At 43.4% G+C, this 27,797-nt stretch overlaps 3 protein-coding genes across 4 annotated transcripts; all 3 read left to right on the forward strand.

The window, feature by feature from the left end:
• The first annotated feature begins 7,133 nt into the window (after positions 1–7,133).
• On the forward strand, positions 7,134–11,100 carry atp5po (ATP synthase peripheral stalk subunit OSCP). Its single transcript, XM_082507915.1, has 7 exons — positions 7,134–7,236; positions 7,510–7,560; positions 7,645–7,755; positions 8,049–8,178; positions 9,864–9,976; positions 10,151–10,237; positions 10,846–11,100. The coding sequence occupies exons 1-7, from the start codon at positions 7,210–7,212 to the stop codon at positions 10,954–10,956; spliced, it is 630 nt and encodes a 209-aa protein (XP_082364041.1). The 5' UTR covers positions 7,134–7,209; the 3' UTR covers positions 10,957–11,100.
• Positions 11,101–11,418: 318 nt separating this feature from the next.
• LOC309690668 (uncharacterized protein) lies at positions 11,419–13,376 on the forward strand. 2 transcript variants are annotated; one of them, XM_082507889.1, is made up of 2 exons: positions 11,419–11,667; positions 11,831–13,376. In XM_082507889.1, the coding sequence occupies exon 2, from the start codon at positions 11,912–11,914 to the stop codon at positions 12,656–12,658; it is 747 nt and encodes a 248-aa protein (XP_082364015.1). In that variant the 5' UTR covers positions 11,419–11,667; positions 11,831–11,911; the 3' UTR covers positions 12,659–13,376. The 2 variants fall into 2 exon arrangements, with proteins under 2 accessions (XP_082364015.1, XP_082364016.1); XM_082507890.1 differs by having other exon boundaries at positions 11,936–13,376.
• Positions 13,377–14,397: 1,021 nt separating this feature from the next.
• On the forward strand, positions 14,398–27,784 carry nsd1a (nuclear receptor binding SET domain protein 1a). The gene is made up of 23 exons (XM_082558275.1): positions 14,398–14,811; positions 15,375–16,240; positions 16,585–16,726; positions 16,873–17,045; positions 17,130–18,921; positions 19,017–19,132; positions 20,088–20,304; positions 20,409–20,512; positions 20,617–20,676; positions 20,776–20,970; positions 21,066–21,158; positions 21,268–21,391; positions 21,473–21,673; positions 23,058–23,237; positions 23,936–24,092; positions 24,185–24,390; positions 24,475–24,587; positions 24,680–24,949; positions 25,046–25,162; positions 25,273–25,414; positions 25,545–25,651; positions 25,759–25,963; positions 26,259–27,784. Exons 2-23 carry the CDS (start codon positions 15,392–15,394, stop codon positions 27,023–27,025), a joined length of 6,330 nt encoding a protein of 2,109 aa, XP_082414401.1. The 5' UTR covers positions 14,398–14,811; positions 15,375–15,391; the 3' UTR covers positions 27,026–27,784.
• The last annotated feature ends 13 nt before the right edge of the window (positions 27,785–27,797 follow it).

Consider the following 27,797-nt stretch of genomic DNA (forward strand, 5'->3'; position numbering starts at 1 on the left):
TGAAACTGATCAATGATCAGCTGATCGGCTCTCTTGTTTGTTTATCGCCCACTTTGCGCCAGAAAGAGGAAACCAGCGGATGTCGCGCTAAACAACAGCAGCACGTTTAAGCTTGATCAGCTGTTGTTAGAATTTATTTAATATTAATTTCTAGTATCAGCTGATGTTTGCTGGAGCCACAGCTGCAAAAAAGCTGCTGGTCATGATATGGTTTGGTTATGTGATGAGATGGAAACATGAAGATGAAACCAGGAGATGTCCTTACTGAATCATCAGAGCTGTGATGGAGAAACAGGTTTACCTTTTAGGTCACATGAATGAGTTGAAGGGAAGTTATGAACTGTTTCTGAGAGACAAATAACACCAGGATCCTTTTCTAAGTAGCTGACAGCTGGTAACTGTGCAGGGGCGGGTCTAGCAAAGTGTTGCCAGGGGTCCATGTAGGGAATTAAAAGGGAAAGGGGGGCACAAGGAAATGCTTTCTTATTCTCATTTAAAATGTCTCAGTTTTAAAAAATAATTATCTGAGTCTTACAACAAACAATTGATAGATTAATGCATATATACCATCAGAACAGTGTACATCACTGTCACAACAGCGTTTGTTTTCATTCAAAGGCTTTATGATTTTCCTATAATGGTGGGCCGGTCTCTAGTCATATTCCCCGGGATGATTTTTTTTTTGTCCCAGTCCAGCTCTGTAAGCAGCTCATCTTCAGTCTGGCGTTACCTATATCTTCCTATTCAGAAGGCAGAATTTCCGAGTTCTGAGTACAATCGAAAGCACCACGACTGCAGTTTTTGTGTTGGATGTAAAAAGCAGGCTAGAATCATGCGGCGGTCAACGACGGTCCAGGCGTGGGATTTCTCTCGTGGAAATGTGCACATTATTTTTTTCCTTTCTATTGGTAGGTGGCACAGTGCACTTGTGGCAAGTAAGCAAGCTAGAAGACTGGCAATCTTGTTGGGTATCCAGTTACGGAAGCAACACATTAACAAGAGAATTCTGAGTAAAACTAAAGTTACTTTCCCTAGTAACTAGTTACTCTGAAAGTAACGAGTAACTTGAAGTAACTGAGTTACTTTTGATAGAAGTAACTAGTAATGTAACTAAGTTACTAATTTAAAGTAACTTACCCAACACTGCTTATTGAATGTTTTGGACTGTGTTTAGCATAATATTAATTAGCCATTAATTGGGAGAGGTGTATTGTTGATTTGTCTGCTATTGTCAGTGTATGATGAATTATAATGGCTGTTTGTTGTCCATTTGCATACTCTTGCTGAGGGAGTGCTCGCCCAGGGCACCAAACAGGCCACGAACGCCCCTGTGTGCAGGTGTTACATTCTGTAATATGTGTTATTTATGGTTATAATACGTCAAATGCTATAAGTATGCACATTTCATATAAACATAGTCTGTGACTTTCTTTAGCCCATATTTCAGTTACATAAAAAATTTAATTTTGATTTTATGCACTGTATAGCATATATAATAACTAAGCATAAGTATAAAATCCAGAAGCTACACAAAATGAGGTGGATCAGTTAGAAATACAAGTTTAACTTTTCACACTCTTTTTATTGAATAATCAAAATCTTATATGCTTTAATTTATACAAGATGTCAGAAATCCCCACTGCCATGAAGACTTGTTTGTTTTTTCTTTTACCAAAAATTTACTGGGTTAACCCTCTGGGGTCCAGGGTATAATTAGTCGTTTTTTATTATTTGTGATTTTACCTCTATATTTCAACTGTTTATCTTGCCTTGTTTGGTATCATGCTTTTCGGCACAATCTCGCATGTCTAAATAAATGTAAAGTTATTTTTTCATTTTAACATACTGTATTAACACAACTGATTTAAAATGACACAAAAACCCCATAGAATCCAAGTAGGCAAATTATTTGGGGGTTTTTGCAAACAGTAAAGTTTGCAAAAAAAATACCCCAAAATGCAGCCAATGGCTGAGCCATTTTTGTACAAAAGTTTAAAACCACTACTAAAACTAAAATTAAAGAACAATAGGGTATCACAATAAGATGTGACAAATTATTTGTGCTACTCCAAAAAATGCTTTGTTTCCAGCACAAGACAGAGGAGCACATCCAGCTGGAGACACATTGCAGTCTACCTTTGGTGGCCTCTGTCGCATTCACTAGTGCCCTCATTGTTTTACACACAAAGCAAAACTACACACCAAACATGCCAAATGTAACAAATCTCTCACATCTCAAAGCTCGCTATGGATATTACTGTCTCTCTCTCACTCACTCTCTCTTGCCACTGTTAGTCCCAAAACCTGTTCCCTGTTCCTAATCAACCGAATGCTGATTGGTCAACATGGTACATTGGTGCATTGATGCACAACAGGAAAGGGGTTGCATTTTTGTCTTGTTTTTTGTGTTTTGCTTGCAAACAGATAATGCTTGCAAGCGGTGTTCTTAGAAATCACAGTTTTTACCATTTCCTCCTGCGCTAAATGTAGTATTCAGAAAAAAGCATCACATGTGATGACCCTGGTTTTCTGTGGCCTATCAACACATATAGTTTGAAGTCCATTCAATTTCAACACAAGTTGAAATGGAGACTCAGCGTGGCTGCGTCTTGTTGCTCTGTCATCTTTAATCAGTCATGTGATTTGGACACGCCTGCACATCCATCGACCTGAGAGGGTTAATAAAACTCACCTTCATTCTTACGTTCATTTTTAATTGGTGGGGAGGGGATAACACTATGCCATATATTCAGTTTTATAATGTATATTCAATGTTCATTGTAGCTAGGCTCAAAGTGGTAATGCTATTTTATTTTAATAAACAACATTGTTATTGCAAGAGATTATTTTATGGTGGTAACTTCCACCCCATGCCACCACAGTAGGTCTGCCCCTGTTCCCGTCAAATAACTGCGCAAACCACCATGTCAAAAACATGCAGTGATTTATTGAAATGTGCAAAAAGTGTTTTGGATCATTGTCATGTTGAAAAATTAAGTTGTTGCCAGTCAGCTGCTTTCCAGATGTTATTGCATTGTGGATCAAAATCTGAAGGTACTTTTCTGCATTCATAACTCCATCAGTTTTGTCAAAGATAAGAAACACGGGCCGAAATACACCTCTAAACCGTAGAAGAGCCTCCATAGTTTTAGAGATGGCTGTAGACACTCACTGTTGAACCTCTCTCTCTGACCTCCTCTGTACATACTGATTTGAACCAAAAGTTTCAGATTTGGATTCATCACTCAATCAGACCTGTTGCCACCGAGTTTCAATCCAGTTCTTGTATAATGTGACATAGCTCATCCCTTTTCCCTGTATCCCTTACTGAAGAATGGCTACTTGACAGCCATCCTTCTAATGAAATCATTTCAGAATCAGAAATCAGAATCAGAAAGGGTTTTATTGCCAAATGTTGAGCAGGTTTACAACATTAGGAAATTGCTGCGGTGCTTCAGTGCAAACATACTGTCATAAATTACGCTAAAATAGACATGAAAATAAAAATAAGAATAAGAATTAAAAGTGCTAAGTAGATAGATATATACATGAGTGCAGGTGGTGATCAGTGCTAAACATGGAATGATGCAGTGAACACAGCGTAGGGTCATGTGTTAGTGGTGGGAACAGTCATACGATTTTTGTTCATGTGTCCAACAGCAGAGGGGAAGAAACTGTTCTTGTGGCGAGAGGTTCTGGTGCGAATGGACCGGAGCCTCCTGCCTGAGGGGAGCAGGTCAAACAGACTGTTTCCAGGGTGAGAAGGGTCAGCTGAGATCCAAGCTGCACACCCCAGTGTCCTGGAGGTGTACAGGTCCTGCAGAGATGGGAGTCTGCAGCCAATCACCTTCTCAGCAGAGCGCACAACACGCTGCAGTCTCTGTTTGTCCCTGATAGTGGCTTCAGCGTACCACACGGTGATGGAGGAGGTGAGGATGGACTCGATGATTGCAGTGTAGAATTGCATCATCGTCCGTGTTGGCAGGTTGAATTTCTTCAGCTGCCTCAGGAAATACATCCTCTGCTGGGCTTTCTTAATGACGGAGGTGATGGTGGGCTCCCACTTCAGGTCCTGGGTGATGGTGGTACCCAGGAAGTGGAATGAGTCCACAGAGGTGATGGGGGTGTCAGTCAGGATGATGGGGGGGAGTGGGGCTGTGTGCTTCCTGAAGTCCACAATAATCTCTACTAGGGATGGGTATCGTTTAGGTTTTATCCGATACCGGTGCAAAATCGGTACTTTTGAAACTGTGCCGGTGCTTAAACGGTGCTCGAACCGGTGCTTAAAGAATGGAGAACACAAACTTTGTCCAAAAACCTCTCATGTTCAGCTGTTTGTTTGTTTTTTGTAAAAAGATAACAATGTTAGCCTTTTCTGCAGCTATGGGGCATATATGGTATCACTCTTGGCTGGAAGCAGTGCTTAAACAATGGAAAAAACACAAACTTTGTCCAAAAACCTCTCATGTTCAGCTGTTTCCCACTTTTTCTTTGGTCATTTTAGCCTTTTTGTCCAGGGTGAAGGGAGTATCTGCCATCAAACAAGAGGACAGCCGCATGTAGCTATGATGATGTTTGCTAGTTCACCTTACATGCATTAATGTAATAACGTGGTTAGCCTACTCAACGTAAATTACACTCGAACAACATTAAGCGACTCACGCAGAGAAGAACGGCTGCTGCTGCATCAATATCCTCATCATTTCTGCTACACTGGCAGGGCTAGGGGCCAGGACTCTATTCCTCGGGTTTTTGGGGGCTGTTGCTCCGGGTCCGATAACTGGCAACCCACCCAACGTGCTCGGTGTGAGGTCTCGCAGCAACCTATCAAATACGGCGCATTTCTCGGCTTTTAAAAAAAACGCTATGCGTCGCCAGGTGTTTCATCGGATTCGAGGTGTTACCTCCTTTGACAGTATCACAGTATCAGCTTAAAGCACTTGTTACAGGCTGCTGAGTTTGCATATTTTGCTGTGAAGTACAGCCAGACTTTTGACCGCTTCGCCTTGGACATTTTTAATCTGTAGCTCTGCTCTAACTGAACGTACGTACCTGGCCCCGCCTACTATCCTGGGAAACGTAAAATGATTGGCTAGAAGTGTATCACAGCTCGGGAAAAAAAAGCACCGAAATAAAGCACCGAAATGTGCGCTGCTTTTCGGTCTGGTTACTACCGTTTATGTGATGGCACCGGACACCGGTACCCATCCCTAATCTCTACTTTCTTCTGGGCATTCAGCACCAGGTTGTTGTGGCTGCACCAGGACAGCCACAACAACCCTGCTGTAGGCAGACTCATCCCCGTCCCAGATGAGTCCAATAACGGTGGTGTCATCTGCAAACTTGATTAGCTTGACAGACTGGTGGGTGGAGGTGCAGCAGTTGGTGTACAGGGAGAAGAGCAGAGGAGAAAGAACACAGCCCTGAGGGGAGCCGGTGCTGATGGTCCGGGAGTCCGAGACATTCTTTCCCAGCCTCACATGCTGCTTCCTGTCCGTCAGGAAGTCAGTGATCCACCGGCAGATGGGATCAGGCACATTCATCTGGGAAAGCTTGCCTCGGAGATGGTCTGGAAGGATGGTGTTGAAGGCAGAGCTGAAGTCCACAAACAGGATCCTGGCGTAGGTTCCTGGGGAGTCCAGATGCTGCAGGATGAAGTGTAGGGCCATGTTGATGGCGTCATCTACAGACCTGTTGGCTCTGTATGCAAACTGCAGGGGGTCCAAGAGGGGGGCCGTGAGGGTCTGAGGGTCGTGAGGCTTCAGTGAACAGTATGTATATAGGACTAGATGCATCTCTCCAGTCAGGTGTCAGATCAGGTAGATAGTTTATTAAGCTTCCCACTTCTTTTTGTCTTCCACTTGTCTGGTTTCCTTAGATTTTTAAGGACACCATCCCAAGATATGCTTTTTTGGTAATCACCTAATTGGTGCAAAAATGCTATTTTAACTCTATCAAACTGTGTTAACTTTGGCTAAACACACAATTTAAAATTGGTTCTCTGGTAAGTTCTCTGTTATGTTTAGACACAACACTGGTTCATTCCTTGAGTTAGGTGCCTTTTTATGCTTGAACGATTCATATTTTTATTTCTTAACTACCTTAACAAACATCTTGCTTCTTCAGAAAATGTCCAGATTCAAGTCAAGGACTGAAAATGAGCGAAAAAGCAGCCAATGTACAAAGAAAAACTTTCAAAGTCCTCCAGTTAGCCTGGAGAACTACTGTTCAACAATGTTTTAAAACTTAATAAGAAGTTTACAAGTCTGGCTTCTTTGGAGAAAAACATAAATAAATGAGGGGTGACTCCATACTTTTCCCCCGGTACTAAATATTTTACATTTTAACCAGAAAAACAAAAATGAATAAACTGCTTTTTTAGTCTTTCTTAAAAGAAAAGCAAGAAGGTAGCGGGACACAAAAGGAATTATCCATGCAGCATTTTAGCATATAGAGTCACCTTGTTTAAATGTTAAAATTAAAATAGCTTCATAGGACTCATATAATGCATTCACTAATTAATGAGAAATAACTAAACTCACAAAGTATGCTTTAAAATGTAAAACTAGCAGCTCCCTGTCTCACTGTTTTTGTGTTCCAGTTAGTTGTTAGACTTTCTAAGTAATTTCCTCTTCCTTTAGTCACGCAGCTAAATCTGGGGCAAAAAAAGTGAAGCAGTGAGACAACTGCAGTTTATTAAATGACCACTTGAGGTTGTTTCCAAATGTCAATCAATGTCCATATACTCCCAACCATAATTTATAAAATAAACATCATGTTGTTTTCAACAATCTAATGCGGCTGTTTTTAGAGGTAGACAAAGTGGGTGGTTCTATGGTGGCTTTGTCCATCTTTAATGTACAGTCTCTGGTTTTAGCCTGTTAATGTGACCAGGCATATCCAAAACAAGTATTTTGTTGTTTTCTATTGCCTACTTATATCTTAAGAGAAGTATGCTATAGTTCACCTAATACTCAAAAAAAGACTTCCTCGATGGTATATACATTTACTATAGCTTAAAATATTAATTACTACACATAATATAAACAAACAAAACAAACTTGTTTAATTCCGTAACAGCTTCTTGTTTTGGGGACTCTTATTCACGATGAACTGCACCGGAAGAACTACATTACCCACAGCAAGACGCCTTCCTCTAAAGCACACATGCGCAGTCGGTCGTCCTACTCTGGACAGCTGTAGGAGAAAATGGCAGCATTCATGCTAGGACAGCAGGTATGACATTCAGTTATCTCTTTTAAATTTTAACCTTTATAATAGGGCTCATTTTTGTTTTCATATCTTCCAAAACTTGTTTGGTGAGTTTTATTAATTATGCTGAGCAGAAATGAGCGCTGAACTTTCAAAAAGAATTCACACGAGGCATTTCACTTGAATGACTGCTAACGTGTTAGCCAACCAGCTAACTGAGTTAAACGTAAACGGTGCAAAGCGGGCTAATAATTCACCAGCTCAGGCTTTAATTTTCATACAAATATTATTTTGCAGGCACGCCAGTTCAGCACGTCTGTGATCAGACCTGCAGCCAAACTGGTTAAGGTGAGTGACGTGCAGTGCAATAACCTTCTTCAGTAATTTGTGACAGGGTGTTAAGGTAGCTTATCCCTGTAAATGTCCTTGTAGCCTCCCATCCAGGTGTATGGAGTGGAGGGCCGTTATGCCACTGCTCTGTTCTCAGCTGCCAGTAAGCAGAACAAACTGGACCAAGTGGAGCAGGAGCTGGGAAAAGTGTCTGTAAGTCAACAAAAAAGGAAACTATTTTTAATGTTGCTGCCACTGAATGATGAAAATGATGCTTTACTTAATATTTGATCACAGGGTTATGTGCATATTACTGTGATATATTTAAATAGCATCGCAGGATGTTTAAATATATTGTTTGTTTGGTTTTTAATTAATAATGAGATTAGTGACCTGATTATTAAATATTGATGATCCAAGCAGTTTCGGTACCATCTACCTTTTGTCTAATACTTACTTACTTTTTTTTTTTTTTTTTTGCTGTTGTCTGCCACATTATTTTTCAGGCCCTGATCAAGGACCCTAAAATGAACAGTGTTGTAATGAATCCTCATGTGAAGCGCAGCCTCAAGCAGAAGACCTTCAACGATGCCCTTGCAAAGGCCAAGGTTTCACCCATCACTGTCAACCTCATCAGTGAGTGATCACAGACCCGTGTTACTGCTGGGACCCCTGTGTCATTAATCGTGTGTGTTTGTGGCGTGTACACATGCAATACATTTGAACCTAGTTTTGTTACATTTTCAAAGACAACAGTCCACTAGCATGTTCCAGATATGATGTTACCAAGGTCGCAAAGTAAGGAACATGTTGTTGCACGTAGTCGTGTGATGGTTGCAGCACTTATACATGCAGGTCCTTGAGATTTCACATGGTTCGTTATTCTTAATGCCCAATTGGGCATATTTGGTTTGAATATTGTTTAGGAACCTCTTTCTGATCAAAACATAAAGAAAGCCATCTTGTTAAGCTTAGTATCGGTCTGAAGCCTAAAGGGTGTTTTCTTTGCATAGCTCTTTTCGACACTCTAACAATGCTTCCTTACTACAATCCTCATTCGTACATTAATTCAGTTGCATATTACAGATCTGCTGTTGCAACCCCCTTGGAGAAAAAACAGAGCAGCTAGAAGTATGTTGATTATAAGAAAATAACATGTATATGAAAATACTTTGACACAACAGCCATAAGGTTTGGACCACATTCACAAGCTGTGTTTTATGGGGTCTACGGACCAGCTGCTCTTGAACATTCCTAGATCCAGGCTTAAAAGAGAAGAGGCAACAGAACCTTTTCAGGTGCAGCTCCTAATCTGTGAAACAGTCTACCTTTTCACATAAGAGCTGCCCAGACGCTCCATCATTTTAAAACGCTGATGAAAAAGAAACTGGTTATTCTCACTGGTTTACAGTCTAAGTTGAGCAGGTTTTCCCAGGTTTTTATTGTGCAAATTTTATTCTGTATTCCTATTTACTTATATCACAGTTTGATTATTTTTTTCCTCCTTTAATCAAGGTTTATGGTTGTATTGTGTATTTTGGTGTATGTTTGTTGTTGATTTTGTGACTATTATGTCTATGTTGCATAGCCTGTACAGCACTTATTCAATTGAGGCTACGTCCACACTAATGCGTTTTCATTTGAAAATGCTTTTTCTCTGTTTTGGCCTCCCGTCCACACTGGGACGGCGCTTTCCCAAGGGAAAACACATACATTTCAAAACGGAGCTGTCCCGTCGCAGTGTGGACATTCGAAAACGCAGACTTTCTAAAACGATGATGCATTTTAGTCATGTGATGCAGTCATGTGACCAATTAAACAAAGATAGCGGAGGGCATTATACAGCAGTTGTTTTGATTGCTCTTGAACCTTAACACTCTCAATTTTGACAGCCCTAAAAAACATTAATATCAGTTTGTACATGCTCCAGATAGCTTTTCTTCAAATTCTTTAATCCTCACTTGCTTTTGCGCATGCGCAGGACTGGAACGTAAGCGTTTTTGGCCGTTTCAACGTGGACACACAACTCTGTGAAAACGACTGAAGACGCTAGTGTGGCTGCGGAGCGTTTATAGACGAAAACGCCGTTTTCATATCTATCCGGGCTAGTGTGGACGTAGCCTGAGTTGTGTTGATGTGCTATAGATGTAAACTTTGATTTGATTAAGGGTAAATGAGTGTTACTAGGAAGAACTTGGCAAAATCCCACACTGTTTACTTTAAACTGATGTAATACAAAAGCTACACTTTGCTCTGAGCAGATAGAAAAGTGGAGAATCTTGCTCAAACATGTATTGTCTTTTTTTTTTCTCCCTCTTTAGATGTTTTGGCTGACAATGGTCGTCTTACTTTAACTGGGGATGTTATTAACGCTTTCAGCAAGATGATGAGTGCACACCGTGGAGAGGTGATCTGCTCCGTCACTACTGCGCAGGTATGAAATGGGTGTATATGCAAGATATGTTCATACATTATTTTTTTCAGATACTGAAAACAGGTCACATCACTTAAGCAATATTTGCTGCTGTATATATCATTTATTTTATCAATTGCAGTATTATTGATTTAGACATATTGTACCTTCATAATGAATGTTTATCCATTGCAGCCTTTGGATGAAGCTAATCTCTCCGAGCTGAAAGTAGCTCTTAAAGGCTTTCTTCAGAAGGGTGAGACTATCAAGCTGGAAACAAAGGTACAACTCTAATGCACAGTCCCAGAAATCTGTACATAACCATCTTGCTGATGAATTTTTATCTTCAGGGGAAAACTGTTTTTGTGCATTAGTCAATTCTAAGATGTGGAGTTAATTTTCTTGCATAACATGTCTTATCTCAGACTGGTGAGATAATGTTTAAGCGCACAAATGTAACAATTTGTATAATTTACATAGTGAAGCAAATATTTTCTGGAAACTTGCATTAAAGAAATATGAATTTAAAAATGTACATAATCAACTAGAGGAGTTTGTATTATGATTGGCTGTAAGATGAACATTTAAATAGTGAATTCCAGGAAATGGAAAAGCATCTGACATCTTTTTTTCCCCGCAAGGCTCTGAGATGTTGACAAGTTAAAATGTTCATAGATTTAAAAACCAATGTCCATTGTGTCCTCTGCAAAAGCCTTTAATTGTATATCAAAGAGATTTTAAACGCGGCTCAATCCACTATTTTAATCTCCCCCCCCCCCCAAAAAAAAATATCTAAAAAATGGAAACTTGTGAAACAAGAAATCATTGTCTTGTAAGGGGAAGTCTCGTGTTCATATGTGTTGGCTAACAATCGACCTGTCTCTTCACAGTCGGATCCTTCCATCCTGGGGGGCATGATCGTCAGCATTGGAGACAAGTATGTGGACATGTCCACCAGATCAAAGATCCAGAAGCTGACCAAGCTCATCAAGGAAACTTAGTCCTGTGGACTTAATTTTGCAAAGACGACCATTGGCGAAGGGGAAACTTTGAAAATTGTAGATTTTGACCTGTTCCAGCACTGTTGTTGCCCTATAAATCCAGTGTTTGTGCTTAAAATGTTAATAAAAACTAAAAAAAATTGATCGCTGATGTTTGTTGTCTTTGTAAAGCACATATACACAGCTTCCATTATACTGACCAGTGATCTCATGGCCAGATTAGTTGATACATTGTCATTACTACATTTTAATAAATGTACAGTTGGTTCAAGACAGTGTGTCAGTTACATAGATACCGCTGTGCTGTTGATACAATTATGGTTCCATGGCTACCACAGTTCCATGCTTCACTACTAGACACATTTTTGATACTTTTCCGATTCTACAGAAACCCATTACGTCACACGGATCAGTCCCTACGTTTCTTGAACGCTTTTATTGCGCATGCGCAGTTGTTGTCTGCTGGTTAAATTTTTTTTTTCCTTTTCTTTTTTTTTCTGGGTGAAAATGGCTGCCACTCTCATCCAAACCTCTGCGTAGAGGATTAACTGAGCGTTGAAATATGCAGCAGACCCGCTTCGAGACAACACTCGCAGACGCCAGGGCGTAGTTTGTGCAGTGCCTTCACAAAGATGTTGTGGCCGTCAGGGAGAGGAAGCGTAGACGAGTCGAAATTAACCCTTTCCACTCCAACGTCCACCAACAAATGAGGTACGAACTGTTCATCTTTCGCTCTTTGAGTAGTTCGGCGATCTAGTAATCCAGTAATCATTTAAATTTATTGTTATGCATGCCGTGCATTTTTGCAAACTATGACTCTGTTTGAACATGTTTATTTCGGACATCACTTATCTTTGTTTGTTTTGTGTTGCAGTGCTAAAAAGGCCTGTTTGAGCCACTAGAAGTCAGCTACTAAAAACTGGATTGACAGTAAAACACGTGGCTTTTCTAGCTCATGTATTTCTATGTACCCCAACAGAAAATGATGCACCAAGTGACCACCAGCAGCAGTGACTATTGCATGAGTGCACTAACAGAGGACTGTCATCCAGGCAGCCACTTTGATTTATGTAGTACACAGTCCAACAAATTCTACCCCTCTCCGACAAACCCTGGTTTGCAGCTGTCCCTCGCCGGCCTTGCCCCTTTGCCACAGGGCATGCACAAAGCCATGGCGTGCCAGTTACAAGACACCCAGAATGACTTCCAGCCACAGGCTGTGAGAATCAGAGCCGGTGAAGCTCTAGGGCCTGAGGGCTCTAAGAGAAAGAAGGGCACAGCGAAGTCAGGGCGGAGAGGGAGGCCATCGGGGACCACAAAGTTAGCTGGGTACCGTACAAGTACTGGACGTCCACTTGGGACAACTAGAGCAGCCGGTTTCAAGACAAGCCCAGGTAGGCCCCTTGGAACCACCAAAGCTGCAGGATATAAGGTGAGCCCTGGGAGACCGCCTGGCAGCATCAAGAGCCTCACTCGCCTCAAGAAGCTAGAATTCGGATGTGACGGCACCAGCAAGCTGGACTTTAGCAACTGCAGTGCTCCCAAGAAGCTGGACTTCACTAGCTGTGATGTTTCATCTTTTCCATACACCATGATGGAGAAAAGAGAACTTTGTGAGCACGGTAGCAATAAAGTGGATGAAACCACAGAGATAAATTCTGGAGCTGCTTCCCCAGTGTTTGAAAAACATTTGGTTGCATGAAGAAGAGGACTAGAAGGAATTGTGGCATTTCATGTATGCTGGGAGAAAAAGTTGTTTTATCATTTACTGTGGTTCTAAGTTTTCATTGTACAGTGATTGGCATTCTCATCATCCTTTCCTAATAAACAGCTGAATCACAAATATGTTGCTCCAGTGTGGCAGAGGTGCATGCACATGAAATGACACCAGTCAGTATAGTTAGTGGTTCAGACCTCAGTAACCCTGATGTATTCCTCTGAATTGTGACATGTTCTCTTACTCTGTTCTAAGACATGAATATGTTTGTTTGTGTGACATTTTCTACATGCATATACATTTTAGAACAAAAAAAATTTAATGAAACCAAATCTTTCCCGAGCATAAATATGTAACCATGTAGTCGTCCTTTGTGTTTTGTCCGCTTGTCTATTATGTGGTTTATTTTGTGATACAATTCAGGAAAGCAGGAGCCCTGCGGTACGTTTTTATTGACTCAAACTGGTAAAGCTTAAAGCATAATACCCCCTTTGTTTCTGCACTTTGTAAATATAGTTTGCATCATGTATTGTAACAGCCTGTTTCCATATCCACAGTCACTCGATAAGCACTCCCACTTGTGCATGTATGTTAGACTGATCAGTAGAGGGGGAAACGACTAATGCTTTGTGGAATATGTAATAATAATAATGATTTCCTGTATGTGAAGCCAAAATAAAAGAAAGAAATCGTCTTTTTCACAGTTTCCTGTCACTTGTAATTCTTGCTCTGGACACAAGGGGGCTTGAGTCCTGTGACATGACACTCACTTTATCATAATACCTTTATTTACACCTTGTTAGACTAATTTAGGGCGTACCGACGTTTATGATCTTACTTTTTGGGCGTGTTTTTACCAGGTACGTGACAGAAGAAGAGGTTAAAAAAACTATAGGTCATGTTTTTTTGGGTGAAGCCGCCATGATGTGAGCTGCGTCTTCAATCTTTGTGTTCTGTACATGATAATTCACCAAAATATAGAAGTGCACCGCCTTTGGAGACATAAACGTACCACAGTGTATGATATTAAACATTTTAAAAGCCGGCAGAGGGTAGCTGCTCTGCTGACAAGTCGGCATGTAACTGCACGCTCTTTGATCTGAGGACTGGCCCACTGCAGCGAGCCTTTTGTGCTTCTCTGTTTCAGTTTGCGCGTTTGTGGATCTGCTTCAGTTAGAGCAACAAGACACGCAACAAACCATCAAAGTTACGTGCCGGCGGGCTGAAAACGGACGCCGACAGATTTTTTTTAATCACAGGAAACCAAAAGAAAGAAACCTGTTCATATGCTCAATGCCTCAACTCTCGATCGTGCTTTCCTGAGCGCCTGGCGGCCTGTTTCCTCATGTCAGCGCTCCGTGGAGAGCCAACATGGCGCGCGGAGAGTGTGATTTGACCGGAAAGGCCGTGTGGTTATTATCGGTGTGCAGTCTTTTTTTTCTTCTTTCCTATATGGTCGATCTTTCTCCTCCTACACACACACAGGCACACACACCCGCACACAGGCCTGCATCAACTAGGAAAGTTAAACAATAGGACTGAAGGTGGAGGGGGGTTACAGCAGAAACGGGACAAACTACTTAGAAATCCGTTGCCTTCATTTACGATTACTACATACCAATAACTACTGCAAACTTCACCTGGGTGTGCACGCGTGCGAGCGTGCGTGTTTGTCGTGCGTCCGTGCTCGCCAGTGTGTGCACGCGTGCACGCGGAGGGTGAGTGTCACGGCCCTCTACAGACGGGGGGTTGGGTAGCATTGCGGATTGGTTACTGCTCACCAACACACAGCCTGGGCTTGTTTTAACATAACCAGGGGCACATCGACAAGCAGGCAAAAAATAATAATAATAACCATGTAGTAAATAAACTGCTGTGGCTGTTACAGGACCGGTTGTGGCTCACTGAAGACGTTGCGGCGTAATGGAGCAGTCGGCTGTTATTTTTTATTTAAGGTGACATTTTTTTAAGAGGGCCGACGCTGATGAAGCGAGAATGAGAGCCGTGCCTTGGCCTACTACTAGTGCTGCTGCAGCTGGGATTGTGGAGATCTGCTTTCACAAACCGAGAGAAACACTCGCCTGGTGCCACATTATCAAAGAGCAGCTGCTGGCTTCGCGATGACCGACCTCCAAACGGTGGGTTTTTCGCCTTTTTTTCCACGTGTTGATAGTGCGGTGAACTTGTAGTGCCGATCAGACCTTTTTTTCGTGAGTTAATAGTAGCTTCCTATGTCGGTGTGCGGCTGTAGCTTGTTTGTGTGAGCCACTGACTGTTTCTGTGATGGCTCAGTGTCACCTCCTCTACTACAGCTTCAGCGCTCCTCCATTGACTGTACAAGTCAGCGATCGCCGGGGTGACCCACATTTAGCAGACAAAGCGCTGTTATTTTCTAATAGTTTGTGAATGAAGTGTGTGAGCACGGTTGTTTTCTGTGTTTTGTCTTGTGCCGTACGACTGGCCTCTAGAATGGAGGCCATGCAATGTCGGCTTATCGGCGTGTGTGTGTGTGTGGGTGCCTGTGTATGTGTGTGTACGCGCGCACTGGCCATGGCTGGACCTTCATGGATATGCTTCTGATATTTATCACTGTACAAGCCACTTTGTTTACACATCTCTATAAGCACACAGGAGTGTATTTAGAGAGAAACTTCTATGGCACGTTTACCTTGTCTAACCCTGCCTGTGTTTCATTTGACAGGATGTAGGCATGACAACATGAAGCAGTCATACAGACCGGGTCTTAGGGTAGGCTCAGTGTTTGGCTCAGGCCCGCCAGAGCTGAGGCCCCACAATGGCCCTGTGAGCACTTCCTATGGAAACCAATGTGGCATTGTGAAGCGAGGATCAGACCAGTCATCAACTGTGCAGCTGCCATCCTCCAGCCTCAAACAACCCGCTTTACTAGGGTACAATCAGACTAACCGATCTAAAAGCTACAGTTCTTTGAGGAGGCCCTACGACCTGAACACTGCGATCAACAAACCTGACCCAGAAAGGGACCTTCATCCTCGGAACAACTTGCTCTGTGCAAGCCCAATTAGCGACGACGACGATGATGAGTTTGAGGCGCCAACTGTCCAGTTGCCTCCTTCTCCAGGCAACAATGACATGGAGCCTGTTGGGACTCTGCCGGACATGAGCAGAAATGGTTTCTTCCTACACAGTCCTGACAGCTTCGAGCGCTGTTCCCCCATTCCAAACGGATGCCTGCATTTTGAGTCCACACTATTTGACAGCAGCGATGTAAAGGGGGACGATGAGGAGGGGGACAGCGGCGAGGAACTCGCGCCTTTTGGCCACTCCCCACAGCCGAGTCAGGATCGAACTGTTACAGAGTGTAAGACCACATGCGACTCAGGGGTGGATAAAAGAACATACAAACCTACAGTCTTTAATCTAATGTCCAAAACTATATCTGAGCTCAACCCTACACTAAGCCCCAGCGCGCTGCCAGACATCTCCATGAGAGATGGGTGGAGTTTGGGTGAGGAATCTGACAGTGATGGTGAACTTCTCTCCCCTGTTGACCCAGGACTTATCTCACCAGGTGGCACCAACTCTAATGTGAGTATAAAACTCTTGAGATACAAACTTTGCAACTTCTGTACAACCAAATCCACACAAGTTTATGTGGCTATGTTATAATCAAGCATAGCTTAACTACCCTGAGCCACCAATATGCACGTACGCCATCTTCCAAGCTTTAAAATTTGACCCAAAAGAGTAGAAAACAGTTCAAATCTGAGGCCAGCAAAGCAATCAATGTGATGTTTTGTCATCACCATTAGAATTCAAAAGCGGATATCATCTATTCTTGTCATTATACGTGACAAGAATTTTGATTTGATACATGCAGCATTATTTTTTTTCTGTATCACTTATTATTGTGTTTTTCTTGTAATGATTAGTCCAACAGCCCAAAGAAAAGGCCTCTTCCTGCAGTGAAATACTTGGAAGGGGATTTGGTGTGGGCAAAATTCAACAGACGGCCGTGGTGGCCCTGTCAGGTCACAAGCGACCTGGACCAGGGGATTCACACTAAGATGAAAGGTGAGATTTGATGTAAATACTGATTATTTGACAGAAATCCGTTTCATACAACTTGACTGTTTTGTTGATAGTTTGTTGACGGCATTGTAGTGTATGTCAAAGTTCACACTGCTCTTTCTTCTTTTTAAAAAAACATTTTGATCCAGTTCCCAGTCCTCGTCCTTGCCGGATGTATTTCTTGGAAACGATTGGCGAGATTATAGAGTCTTCCTGGGTCCCAGGGAACGTTATTCTACCTTTTGAAGGAGGCCATCAGTTTGAAGACCTTCCTGTTCTCAGGCGGCGAGGGAAGCAGAAGGAGAAAGACTACAAGTATACGGTATAATTTGTGAAGTGAATCTTTGAAAATCTTTTGTTTGCTCACTGTGAACAATATTTCAGTAACTATATTACTTCTCTGCAGATACCCAAAAGTTTGCTGACTGCGTGGAAAGTCAGTGTAGCAGAAGCTGAGTATCTGCTCCCGGGTCGGCAAAGGAAAAGTGAAACTGTGCTGTCAGTGTCGGTCAAAGGAGATGAACGTATACCCAGCCCGCTCCCTAATGAGAAGGGACACAAGAGCCCGTCTGTCTCTGTGGACTCCAGTGAACCTCCAGCATCTTCTACAGCCTCCAATGGAAACGAGCACCATCTCATCAAAAACTCTACAAATCAAGGCAATAACAATAAAGCTCAGAAGAAGAAAAAGAAGTGTCTGTCAGACATATTTGGTCATATAGTTAGTGGATCAAAGGAATCCTCCACAGGCCAGCTTCACACAGCACCGCGTGCACTGAAAGAAGAGCCGAAGGACTCGCCTTATGCTGACCTGGATTCAGTTCCAATGCTGCATCGACCGAAACGCACAGCGCTGTCTCCAGTACACAGTATAGAGGTCCAAAGAGAAAAAAGTTCAACAAAGGCTAAAAAGAGTACAGAAAAAGTGAGCCGGGGTGCAGACTCATTTAGCAGCTTAAAAAACAAAAGGACATCAAAAAACACAAATTCTGGCCAGAGGTTGGACAGCTGTGTTGAAAGTGAAAAGACCTCGGTGGATCTTCCTGCCAGCAGTGGCCTGATGACGAGGGCTCTGCAGGCGGAGGAAGAGACCGATTTCAAAGATGCAGTGGCCACGAGCCACTTCTCAGCAGAAGCCTCTGCTGATGAGTCTCCTGCTAATACACCTACTAATGCTTCCATGAACACTGAAATGTCTCCTACTCGGGAATCCTCCTGCAGTGTATCACTGTCTGTAAACCACAGCTCTCCAAAAAGGCGTGCAAGGAAGCTTGATAAGAAGCTAATTCGTAATGGCTCATGGATTAAGTCCAAGTGTGTGGTCACGACTGAGTCCACTTTGCAACCTGTTAAGATCAAGACAGAAAGCACTGTCAGGGATATCACAACCACTTCTCAGTCCTTGTCCCTGTCACCGATGGATTCCTTTCCAGATATCCAGGAAATAAAGTTTAAATCTCTTGCAAAGGAGGACAGCAGTGACTCTGAAACTGCTGCATTTCGTACTGATTCCAATTATAAATTCAGTACTTTCCTGATGCTTCTGAAAGACCTGCATGATACCAGGGAAAAAGAAGGCAAACCGCTGACAATCCCTCCATCACCTGCCCTAATCAAAGAGGAACCCCTAGTGATCCCTGCTTCCACAGATGTTGACACTCCCAATGGTTCTTGTGAGGGATTAACTCATGGGGTCAAACTTGAAAATGGCAAGTCACGCAAATCCACAATACCCCACAGGACAGAGGAAAGGACAAAGATTAGGACTAAAGGCATCACTGGAACTGACACCAACCACTGTGAAGACTCTCCTGTTCGTACTCCGCCTGGAAGCTCAGAAAAGCAACGTAGGAAACAAAGATTACCCGCCAAACTTAAACTTAGCATATCTGGCCTTTCCTCCGACCTGGCCGACATGGCTTACGGCAGGGAGTTTGTTAGCGGCCATGCCGATTTGGCCGATTCTGGATCGGTTCCTGTTGTTGCTGCCGATCCTTCCACCAGCTACCTCGATAACAACTCAGAAGCCATGTTGGCTCCAAAGAAGCGCTGGCAGGTGGTTGAGGAGGCTGCCGAGAGGAAGGGTGAACTCCTGAGTGAGGCGTCTGATGAGATGATGGCATCACCAGATCTTGAACCGGGGGCTGAGAAGTGCACGGAGAGCGACTCGCATTTGTCCGACGGAAGCAGCTCAGCCGGTAAGACAAAGCGCTCCTTTTGAGCTTCATCTCCAGAGCTGGTAAAATCAGTAAGTAAATGATACATAATTTATTATTCTCCTATTTTTATTTAGAGAACAAACGCCTCCGGAAACCCACCAAACGTCTGTTGGAGTCGACCGAGGAGTACGAACAAATATTTGCCCCAAAAAAGAGATCAAAGAAGCACTTGTCAGAATCTTCCCAAATGGTAAGAAATGTATGATTCATTTTCCTTTTAATAAAAATGGAAGTAAGCAGCCTCTTTCAAGCTATAAATACAACGCAAGTGCTACCTGTACAGTCTTTAGTGTTGAGTTTGTTGACACCCTAAGGCTCCACGCAGTATATCCACAGGGGCCTGCTTTAAAGCAAAATTCATGCTTTAAAGCATGAATTTTGTGCGGTATCATTTAAAAGTGAATCTTTAGAGATGGGAACAATTTACACCAATAAAACAAGCAGATTGTGTCCATAACTCCCTCCCGCGTTATCACTGGGACAATAGAAAACAATCTGTCATGAAATCACTCCCAGCTGTTAATATTTAAGCCCGTTCACATACTCATCTGATGCTAAGCTCCAACCAGCTGGATTGGTGTGAGGATTATGAGGTCCTTGGAAAGTTTTGTTCCCTGGAAGCGGTCCCTAAGAACCTCTAGCTTACAGCATATATTGTCCTTAAAGGCATGTTTAAGAAATGTGCATCCTGTATATATTGTGCACATACAATACAATATAAGGTATAGCTGTAGCCTTTTTGCTTTTCTGTATATTCACACCCATTTTAAAAAGACAGATATTTCTGTTTATCCGGTTGACCCATCTAGAATTACCCACTCAGTAGACATAAAGCATATCTCTTTGTACTTTGCCAGAATTAAATAAAGTAAATAAAGTGAATTGCTTTCAAATCAGGCAATAACATCATTCTGATTATGCCTTGATACATCAGCCTATTGTTTTGACATTTAAGGTTTTTTGGGTTGAGTGATAATAAGATATAATTGTAGAAACAAATTTGATAAACAACAGCTATGGCTGCTACATGTTGCTGGAACATGTTGCCGCCACAGTGCACGGAAATGATTGCCCCGTGGTTAGTTTAAAACCTCTTATGTGATGGATTTCAGCAGTGCTTTGTTGTCAATGTGTACATTCAGCAGACTTCAGGGATTGCAGCACTCCACGACCTCAGCATCACGTCAGAGACTGTTACCCCAGCCTCTCCATCAGACGAGCCCGCCGAGGCTCCGGCACAGTTGGAAAAGAGTCCGTCTCAGGACGAGCTTTCTCCTGCAGCACCTTCGGTAGCTTCAGTCACGACACAGCCCCCCTTTGACCCAGACACCCCAGAGGAAACTGATCTACCTCCTGAACCAGGTAAATAAGCTAACAGCGTAACCGGTGTATTTACAACATCAACTATTTTTCCTGTCTCTTAGACGCTATTTTAAAATATGCAATACTGAATCGTTTTACTCCAGAGACGGAATTGTTAATCCAAGAAAGAAAGAGGCCGAGAAAGCTGTCGCACAAGGTGCTGGACTGTAGCATAGAAGAGGTGCCTGCTGCTCCTGCAAAGAAGAAGGTAACTGAGATGACATTAGGTAGCTAGGAGCGTTTGTGATGGGGACAAAAGCTTTTTCTGTGAGCGCTCTGTAGTAGCACTGAAAGTATTTTTTTGTTCTACAGGAGCAAAAACGTCACAGTGCAATTACGTCAGAGGTGAAGGTGTTGGTGAAGAAAAGACAGGTACTAAAACCTCGTGATGTGGTTTCTCTGATTCTCGTATAACACCAAACAATATTATACTAGAATTAATCATAAAAAAAATCTCATCATATTGGATAGTTGGGATTTGTGAAGAACGACAAGCCCATGTTCAGCACATCCTCTCCTCCTGCTGCTGCTTCTGCTGCCTCCAAGCCCCCAGAGAGCAGATCTCCAAGCCCCAAAGGATCCAAGACCCCTAAGCAGGAGGCTGAGGTGGAGGCCTGCAGCACCGAGGAGAAACAAAACACTGGAACACTAACTCCCAAGGCCGAGGTATGTATGTCGTGCTGATAAGCTGCTGAGTTATTGGTCGTCCACCTGTGGTATTTCATTTACGAGCAGCACTTGACTAACAACTACCTCCGTAGGTGCTGCCGGCCAGCTGGAATGACAGTCTGTCCTCACAGGTGGATGTAAAAGGCAAAATAGGAGCTGCATCCTTGAAGGAGAGTGTCTGTCAGGTGAGAGGGAGTCTATCAGAAAGTCTAGATTTTCTGATTTGTGGCGCATTCCCTGTATTTGGGAGCAGTAAATCATTAGTCGGGCCTCTTCCTCCGTGTGTTTGAGCAGGTGTGTGAGAGGACGGGAGACCTGTTGGTGTGTGAAGGCCACTGTTACGGAGCTTTTCACCTACAGTGCATTGGCCTGTCGGCGCCTCCGAAGGGAAAATTCCTCTGTCGAGAATGCAACGCTGGTGGGTACGCCTGAAAGCACAAAAAATGCACGCTACGGCATACCTGAGTTTAATTCTTCTGGTTGTTAATGATCCTCTCAGGCGTTCACGCGTGCTTCGTGTGTAAGAAGTCCGGAGATGGGGTGAAGCGCTGCATAATCCCGCTGTGTGGGAAATTCTACCACACGGACTGTATAATGGCCTACTCGGCCACCCAGCCTCACAACAAAGGCTTCCGCTGCCCCCTGCATGTGTGCCTGTCCTGCCACATTACCAATCCCCTCAACATCTGCAGCTCTAAAGGTGAGCGCCACTGCTGGCTTTGATCCAACCAGCCATCTACTTTCTCCTCATCCAAGTTAGGCCTACCATACACCACAAGATGCTTCTATGTTAGTATGTTTTAAGATTTTGCTGAAACCAGGGTCGTTTTTTGCAAGACTTGAACCAGGTGACATGTGAGGTTTTTTAACAGGACAGTGAATTAAAAATAGAGCAGTAAAGATTTATTTAAAGTGTAGTGTTTTACCTTTAATTAGGAAATTAGGAATGTTTAACAACTAGAATCAGTCTGGTTAGTAACTGCAGTCATTTGTTTCCCGGGAGGAGACAAAAATCTATTTTGTGGTTGCTCAGGAAGAGCATCAGATGTTCAAATTTGCCAAATCACACATGGAGCTACCCGCTGTGGCCAGACCCTTGTGAATAGGGGAGCAGCTTAAAGTGGCTTTTAAACAGCCCACGAAAATGTGCTTAAAAGTAGATCTCCAGCTGGCTGATAGTTATTCCTTCATTTTCACCGTGGTTTATTATTAAAAATTTGCATCCAGTCCAAAGAGGTGTTGATGCATGTAAAGGAAGTCTTGGATTCATAGCAGAAATAGCAGAAACTTTAGCAGTGAGCGCATCAACAACACCTTGGTTTATTCTTAAAAAGAAGGAATGCACTTATGAGCACTGCCCAACCAAGAAAAAAGGACCATGAGGACTAAAGAGAACGACTGAAGTGGATGATTGCAGAATTCTTTCCTCGGTTAAAAACCATCTTTTCAGAACATCTAGCCGAGTCAAGAGCACACTCGACGAGACAGGCGCGTCATTGTAAACATCTATAAAAAGGTGGCTTCATGAATGGAAATGCACAGTCTTTGTTTGCATGTCACTTGTTACTTTGAATATTGATGGCCTCTTTTGAACTCTGGATTATTTAAGGGCTTTGAATTTCATGCCTGGAGATATCAGGATTTGTTTCTGTGATTAAGCTTTTTCTTATGAATGACTCGGTGTCTTTGCATAAGCACAGGCTGACACTCGAGTATGTGATTCATTGCTCGTGTGTCATGTGAAATTAGGCACTTAGACTGAGATTTTTTTGACACTTACAGCCTCACCTACAGTACCAAGTGTACATCATAATCCTTGCTTTTTAGCAGTTTAAAGTGGCTTCATAAAATATTGACTGTGCAGGATTTTGGCATGTAATGCAGAGTTTTAATTCAGTGGACTGACGTGACTCCTTCAATGTGCTTTGTACTACGATCTCTCTTAATAATCCTGTAAGACTGAGTCTTATGTTCCAAATCCAGGGACAACATTTGGAGTGAAAGTGTTTTAAAATTGCTCCATAAATGGTATGTGTTGTTTTGTTTGCCTGAATTAAGCCGTGCTTCCTCTCACTTCCTCTCAGGTCGGTTGGCTCGATGCGTTCGCTGTCCCGTCGCCTATCACGGCAACGACAACTGCATGGCAGCGGGCAGCTTGGTGCTGGCGAACAACAGCTTCCTCTGTCCGAACCACTTCACTCCTCGCAAAGGCTGCAAGAACCACGAGCACATCAACGTTAGCTGGTGCTTTGTCTGCTCTGAAGGTGAGCGCAGTCTTGTAGCGTGTGCATATGTAAAAATGAGTTCAGGATTAAAACATGAGCTTTTAACAGACCTCCACTGTTCAAATGTTAAACAAAAAACACACACAAAGAAAGGCAGCTGTTCAGCGCCGGGCTTTATTATTAAATTCAACATAATGCGCTCCAAATTATTTTTATGCTCTCTCCCATTTTCCACTTAAATGCTCCCACTTGGCAAATGGATCTATAAATGTATTTCTGTTTCTTGTCTCTACTCACAAATCTGCCTCTGAAACCCAGCAGCTATAAAAACACACAGTTTGACTGCTGAAGTCACATGTTAATGTTTAATGCTCTTATTTCTGACACTGATTTAAATTAGTGCCACTGATCTCATTTAAATACACCGACTCACCTCATTTAGTCCTGAGTATCTACATTTGTACTGATTAGTGTCACTTGTAGTGGCACTATAATAAGTCAGTTACTGAATTAGCTTACCGCTGATGATAAATATTCAGCTTGGTGTTTATTTGCTGGCTTTACCTCACAAATGCTTACATTGGATATGGACTGTTCTCCCTTACCAACTTAGAAGAAAATTTGCAGGCCCGTGTGACCTTGTAATCACTGTTCAAAACATAACTACGGACTGTTGCAGGCCATATTATGGCGTGTTATAAAAAAGCTCCCTAATCACTCATGGGTTGCGTTTCTAGGGGGCAGTCTGCTGTGCTGTGAAGCCTGTCCTGCTGCTTTCCATCGGGAATGCTTGAATATGGAGATGCCACAGGGTAGCTGGTTCTGCAACGACTGCAAAGCTGGAAAGAAGCCCCGTATTAAGGACATCCTGTGGGTCAAGTGGGGGCGTTACAGGTAGGTTAACAACACTGGCAATCACACAGAGGCTCTGGCTAACAACTACTGGAGCCATATTTGTATTTCTGAAACCCGCTGTGTCTCTTCAGGTGGTGGCCTGCTGAAGTTTGCCTGACCAAAGAGGTCCCAAATAACATCTTAAGGATGAAACATGAGGTGGGAGAGTTCCCTGTGCAGTTCTTTGGCTCCAAAGATTTCGTGTGGACATACCAGGCCAGAGTGTTTCCCTACATGGAGGGCGATACTCACAATATAGAAAAAATGGGCAAGGGTGCAGATGCAGTGTACAAAAAGGGTGCGTGCTTAAGGTTGCTGAGTGCATCTTGATTCTTGGTGTAAGGTGCATGTTTAATAGTAAAGATCGTGTGTCTCTTTGTAGCACTGAACGAAGCGGCCGAGCGGTTCAAAGAGCTTCAGGCAGAAAAGGAGCTGAAGCAGCTTCAGGAGGACAGAAAGAATGACAAGAAGCCTCCTCCATACAGACACATTAGGGTACCGTTTGTACATCTGTGCTCATCTAGCCAATGGCAGAGCAGTTAACTGACGAGTGCTGTTAAAATCTCACCCCTGTCTCTGTTTCTTAGGTAAACCGGCCGATTGGGAAGGTGCAGATTATCACCGCTGACCTCTCGGAGGTTCCACGATGTAACTGCAAGGCGCTTGACGAGAACCCGTGCGGCATCGACTCTGAGTGCATTAACCGTATGCTGATGTACGAGTGTCACCCTCAGGTGTGCGCGGCAGGGGACCGATGCCAAAATCAATCTTTCACAAAGCGCCAGTACACACCTGTGGAGATTTTCAGGACTCTGTCCTGCGGCTGGGGTTTGCGTGGCTTCTCGGACATCAGGAAGGTGGGTCGGAAGTGAATCAAGCCAGCATTGATCGCTTTAGTTGTAACCACATTTTACTTATTCCTCGGTTTCTCCGTCTCTTTTTGTCTCTCCCAGGGAGCTTTTATCAGTGAATACGTGGGCGAGGTGATAGATGAAGAAGAATGCCGCGCCAGGATCAGGCACGCTCAGGAGAATGACATCTGCAACTTCTACATGCTTACACTGGACAAAGTAAGTATCTGAGTCAAATACCAACAGATGCAGCCTGAACGCGGCACGCTTGATTAACAGTGCAGATTGGATGACGTGTCCACACTGATTTGCGCTTTTTTCCACTCCAGGATCGCATCATTGACGCGGGGCCCAAAGGCAACCAGGCTCGCTTCATGAATCACAGCTGCCAGCCAAACTGTGAGACTCAGAAGTGGACTGTGAATGGGGACACCAGAGTGGGGCTGTTTGCTTTACAAGACATCCCAAAAGGTTTGATAGTTTGTTTTTTGTTTGGGGTTATTTAATTTTTTTAACATTTTTAGGAGGGGAGGGTTGTATTGAACAAGATCATCCAGATTATTTTAATTACACATCCGATCTAATGCAACAACTACTTTAGGTGAGGAGCTGACTTTCAACTACAACCTGGAGTGTCGTGGCAATGGGAAGACCGCCTGTAAATGTGGAGCACCCAACTGTAGTGGTTTCCTGGGTGTCCGGCCAAAGGTAAAACTTTATATTTATTCACAACTTTACCTTCAGTTAAATGATCCTCTGACCGCACTTACAAGAAGAGCTGCCTTGTGACCTTCCTGTTCCTCGTCCTCGTATAGAACCAGCCAGCAGCTGAGAAAATGAAACCTAAGGAAGGAAAACGGAAGGGTACTATGAAGAAGAAGACCAAGCAAGAGGTGACCAAGGAGAGGGAAGATGAGTGCTTCAGCTGTGGTGACGGGGGTCAGATAGTTTCCTGTAAGAAGCCGGGCTGCCCAAAGGTCTATCATGCTGACTGCCTCAACCTGGCCAAGAGGCCTGCAGGCAAGTAGACTTTAAGGAGAGCACACAATATGATAGCCGTGTGTAGCCAATCGTTTTTTACATCAAGCTCTCAGGGGGTTTGAATATCCTCAAGCATGCATGGAGCAAACAGAGGTGACTGGGTGGTTTCTGAGGTGAAGGTTCTCCAAAAAAGGCAAAAATAAAATGTAGTTTTGATGAACGTGAACTTGAAGAGAAATGTTAATTATTATATTTTTGTTAGCTATTTGTGAGTCAAAAATCGTACTATTTGCGCATGTTTATTGTATTCATTCCACATTTGATTTGCCTGCAGGCCGATGGGAGTGTCCATGGCACCAGTGTGACGTATGTGGCAAGGAGGCGGCTTCATTCTGTGAGATGTGCCCCAACTCGTACTGTAAGGAGCACAGAGAAGGCATGCTCTTCATCTCCAAGCTGGACGGCAAGTTGTCCTGCAGCGAGCACGACCCCTGTGGGCCCGACCCGCTAGAGCCAGGGGAGATACGTGAATACATGCCCAACACGACCTCCATGAGGCCCGGGGCTGTTGATGCACCCGTCGCCCCTTCTTTCGTCCCAGTCACCAGACGAGTGGCTCCTTCCGCTCCCGTCTCTGCCCCGGCCAGCCAAGCGACTTCATCGAGGCAAGCGCCTCCTCCTCGTCTCTACATCAACACCAAGACTGCTACCTCAAGCTTCGTCCCCTCCGGCAGGTCCTACCTCATGGGCAGAACTGACGAGAAAGCTCTCCCCACTCCTGCCTCCTCCAAGGCAGAGAGAGAGGACGGGGAGGTGGAGGATGGGGAGGTGTGCGGGTTGGACGTGGACGGTGTGGACGACGACGATGAAGAAGATGAAGAAGAGGGCGATGAGGAAGAGAACGATATGGAGGAGATGGAGATAGTAGAGGACGAGGAGGATGAGCCACTGTATGGAGGAAATCTGCCAGAGGATGATGAGGAGGAGGACGAGGGCGGGGACGAGTATGACACTTGGGGTGATTATGTGGAGGAAGACGACGGAGAGGTGGAGGGCGAGGACTCGGAGGACTGGGGGAGAGTGGAGGATGATGACAAGTGACTGTTCATCCTGTCCTTCCTTATATCTCAGCAGCAAAACTCAGTAGACATTGAAAGGCCTGAAAGAGTTTCATATTTTGGTACCTACTTGAATGCAACACTGCCTTCACTTTGGTACAACATTGCCTTCTCATCTGCACACCGCTGGACTGACAGCAGGGATGAGTACTGGTGCTAAGGCTTCGACGGCTGCTTCACTCAGCCCCTTTCTACTTCTGTTGATATGTATGTGTCTGGTGCTGTTTTGTTCTCTTGTTGTCTCTCTTAACAATGTTTACATTTTTTGGCCTTTTTTTTTTTTTTTTTTTTTTTTTAAGAAAAAAAAAAACCTGTTTGGATTATAAGAAAAAAGGTGGGAAGCTTCACCTGACCAAACTGTCATCTTAAGGGCATCTTATGTTGTTGTTACTGTCTTAACTTTGTCTTTCCAATCAGAGGAGTCCTCAAAACATTGTTCTCACATGTCCGTGTTACAGTTAGGCAGAGGGAGTACCTGCCTGGTGCTTGTGACGAATGCAGAAATGAACCCACTGGAGTCTTCTTGCTATAAATGATCTTCTCACAACAAAAACTACCCCAGTTTCTTTTATTTGACAACAAGTAGCTCACAGCTCAGGAGCTTTGGCACAGAGAAATAAAAGACAAAAGCGTCATCTTCTCACAACCTAAACATGAATCACAGATGTTGCCAGTGTTGGTTTTATAACCGCTGCTGATGTTGCACTGACTAAATTAGAATAAAATCCTTGTACTTACTAGATCTCAGTATCCAA

Source organism: Aulonocara stuartgranti, assembly GCF_965226115.1.
Source record: "Aulonocara stuartgranti genome assembly, chromosome: 2".
Lineage (NCBI taxonomy): Eukaryota > Metazoa > Chordata > Actinopteri > Cichliformes > Cichlidae > Aulonocara > Aulonocara stuartgranti.

Coding starts and splice junctions, on each gene's coding strand:
- atp5po (XM_082507915.1), top strand. CDS start 7,210: ATGGCAGCATTCATGCTAGGACAGCAG. Junction 8,179..9,863: donor CATCACTGTCAACCTCATCA/GTGAGTGATCAC, acceptor CTCCCTCTTTAG/ATGTTTTGGCTGACAATGGT. Junction 10,238..10,845: donor CTATCAAGCTGGAAACAAAG/GTACAACTCTAA, acceptor GTCTCTTCACAG/TCGGATCCTTCCATCCTGGG.
- nsd1a (XM_082558275.1), top strand. CDS start 15,392: ATGAAGCAGTCATACAGACCGGGTCTTAGGGTAGGCTCAGTGTTTGGC. Junction 24,588..24,679: donor CTCCATACAGACACATTAGG/GTACCGTTTGTA, acceptor TCTGTTTCTTAG/GTAAACCGGCCGATTGGGAA. Junction 25,964..26,258: donor CCTGGCCAAGAGGCCTGCAG/GCAAGTAGACTT, acceptor ATTTGCCTGCAG/GCCGATGGGAGTGTCCATGG.
- LOC309690668 (XM_082507889.1), top strand. CDS start 11,912: ATGTATTTCTATGTACCCCAACAGAAAATGATGCACCAAGTGACCACC.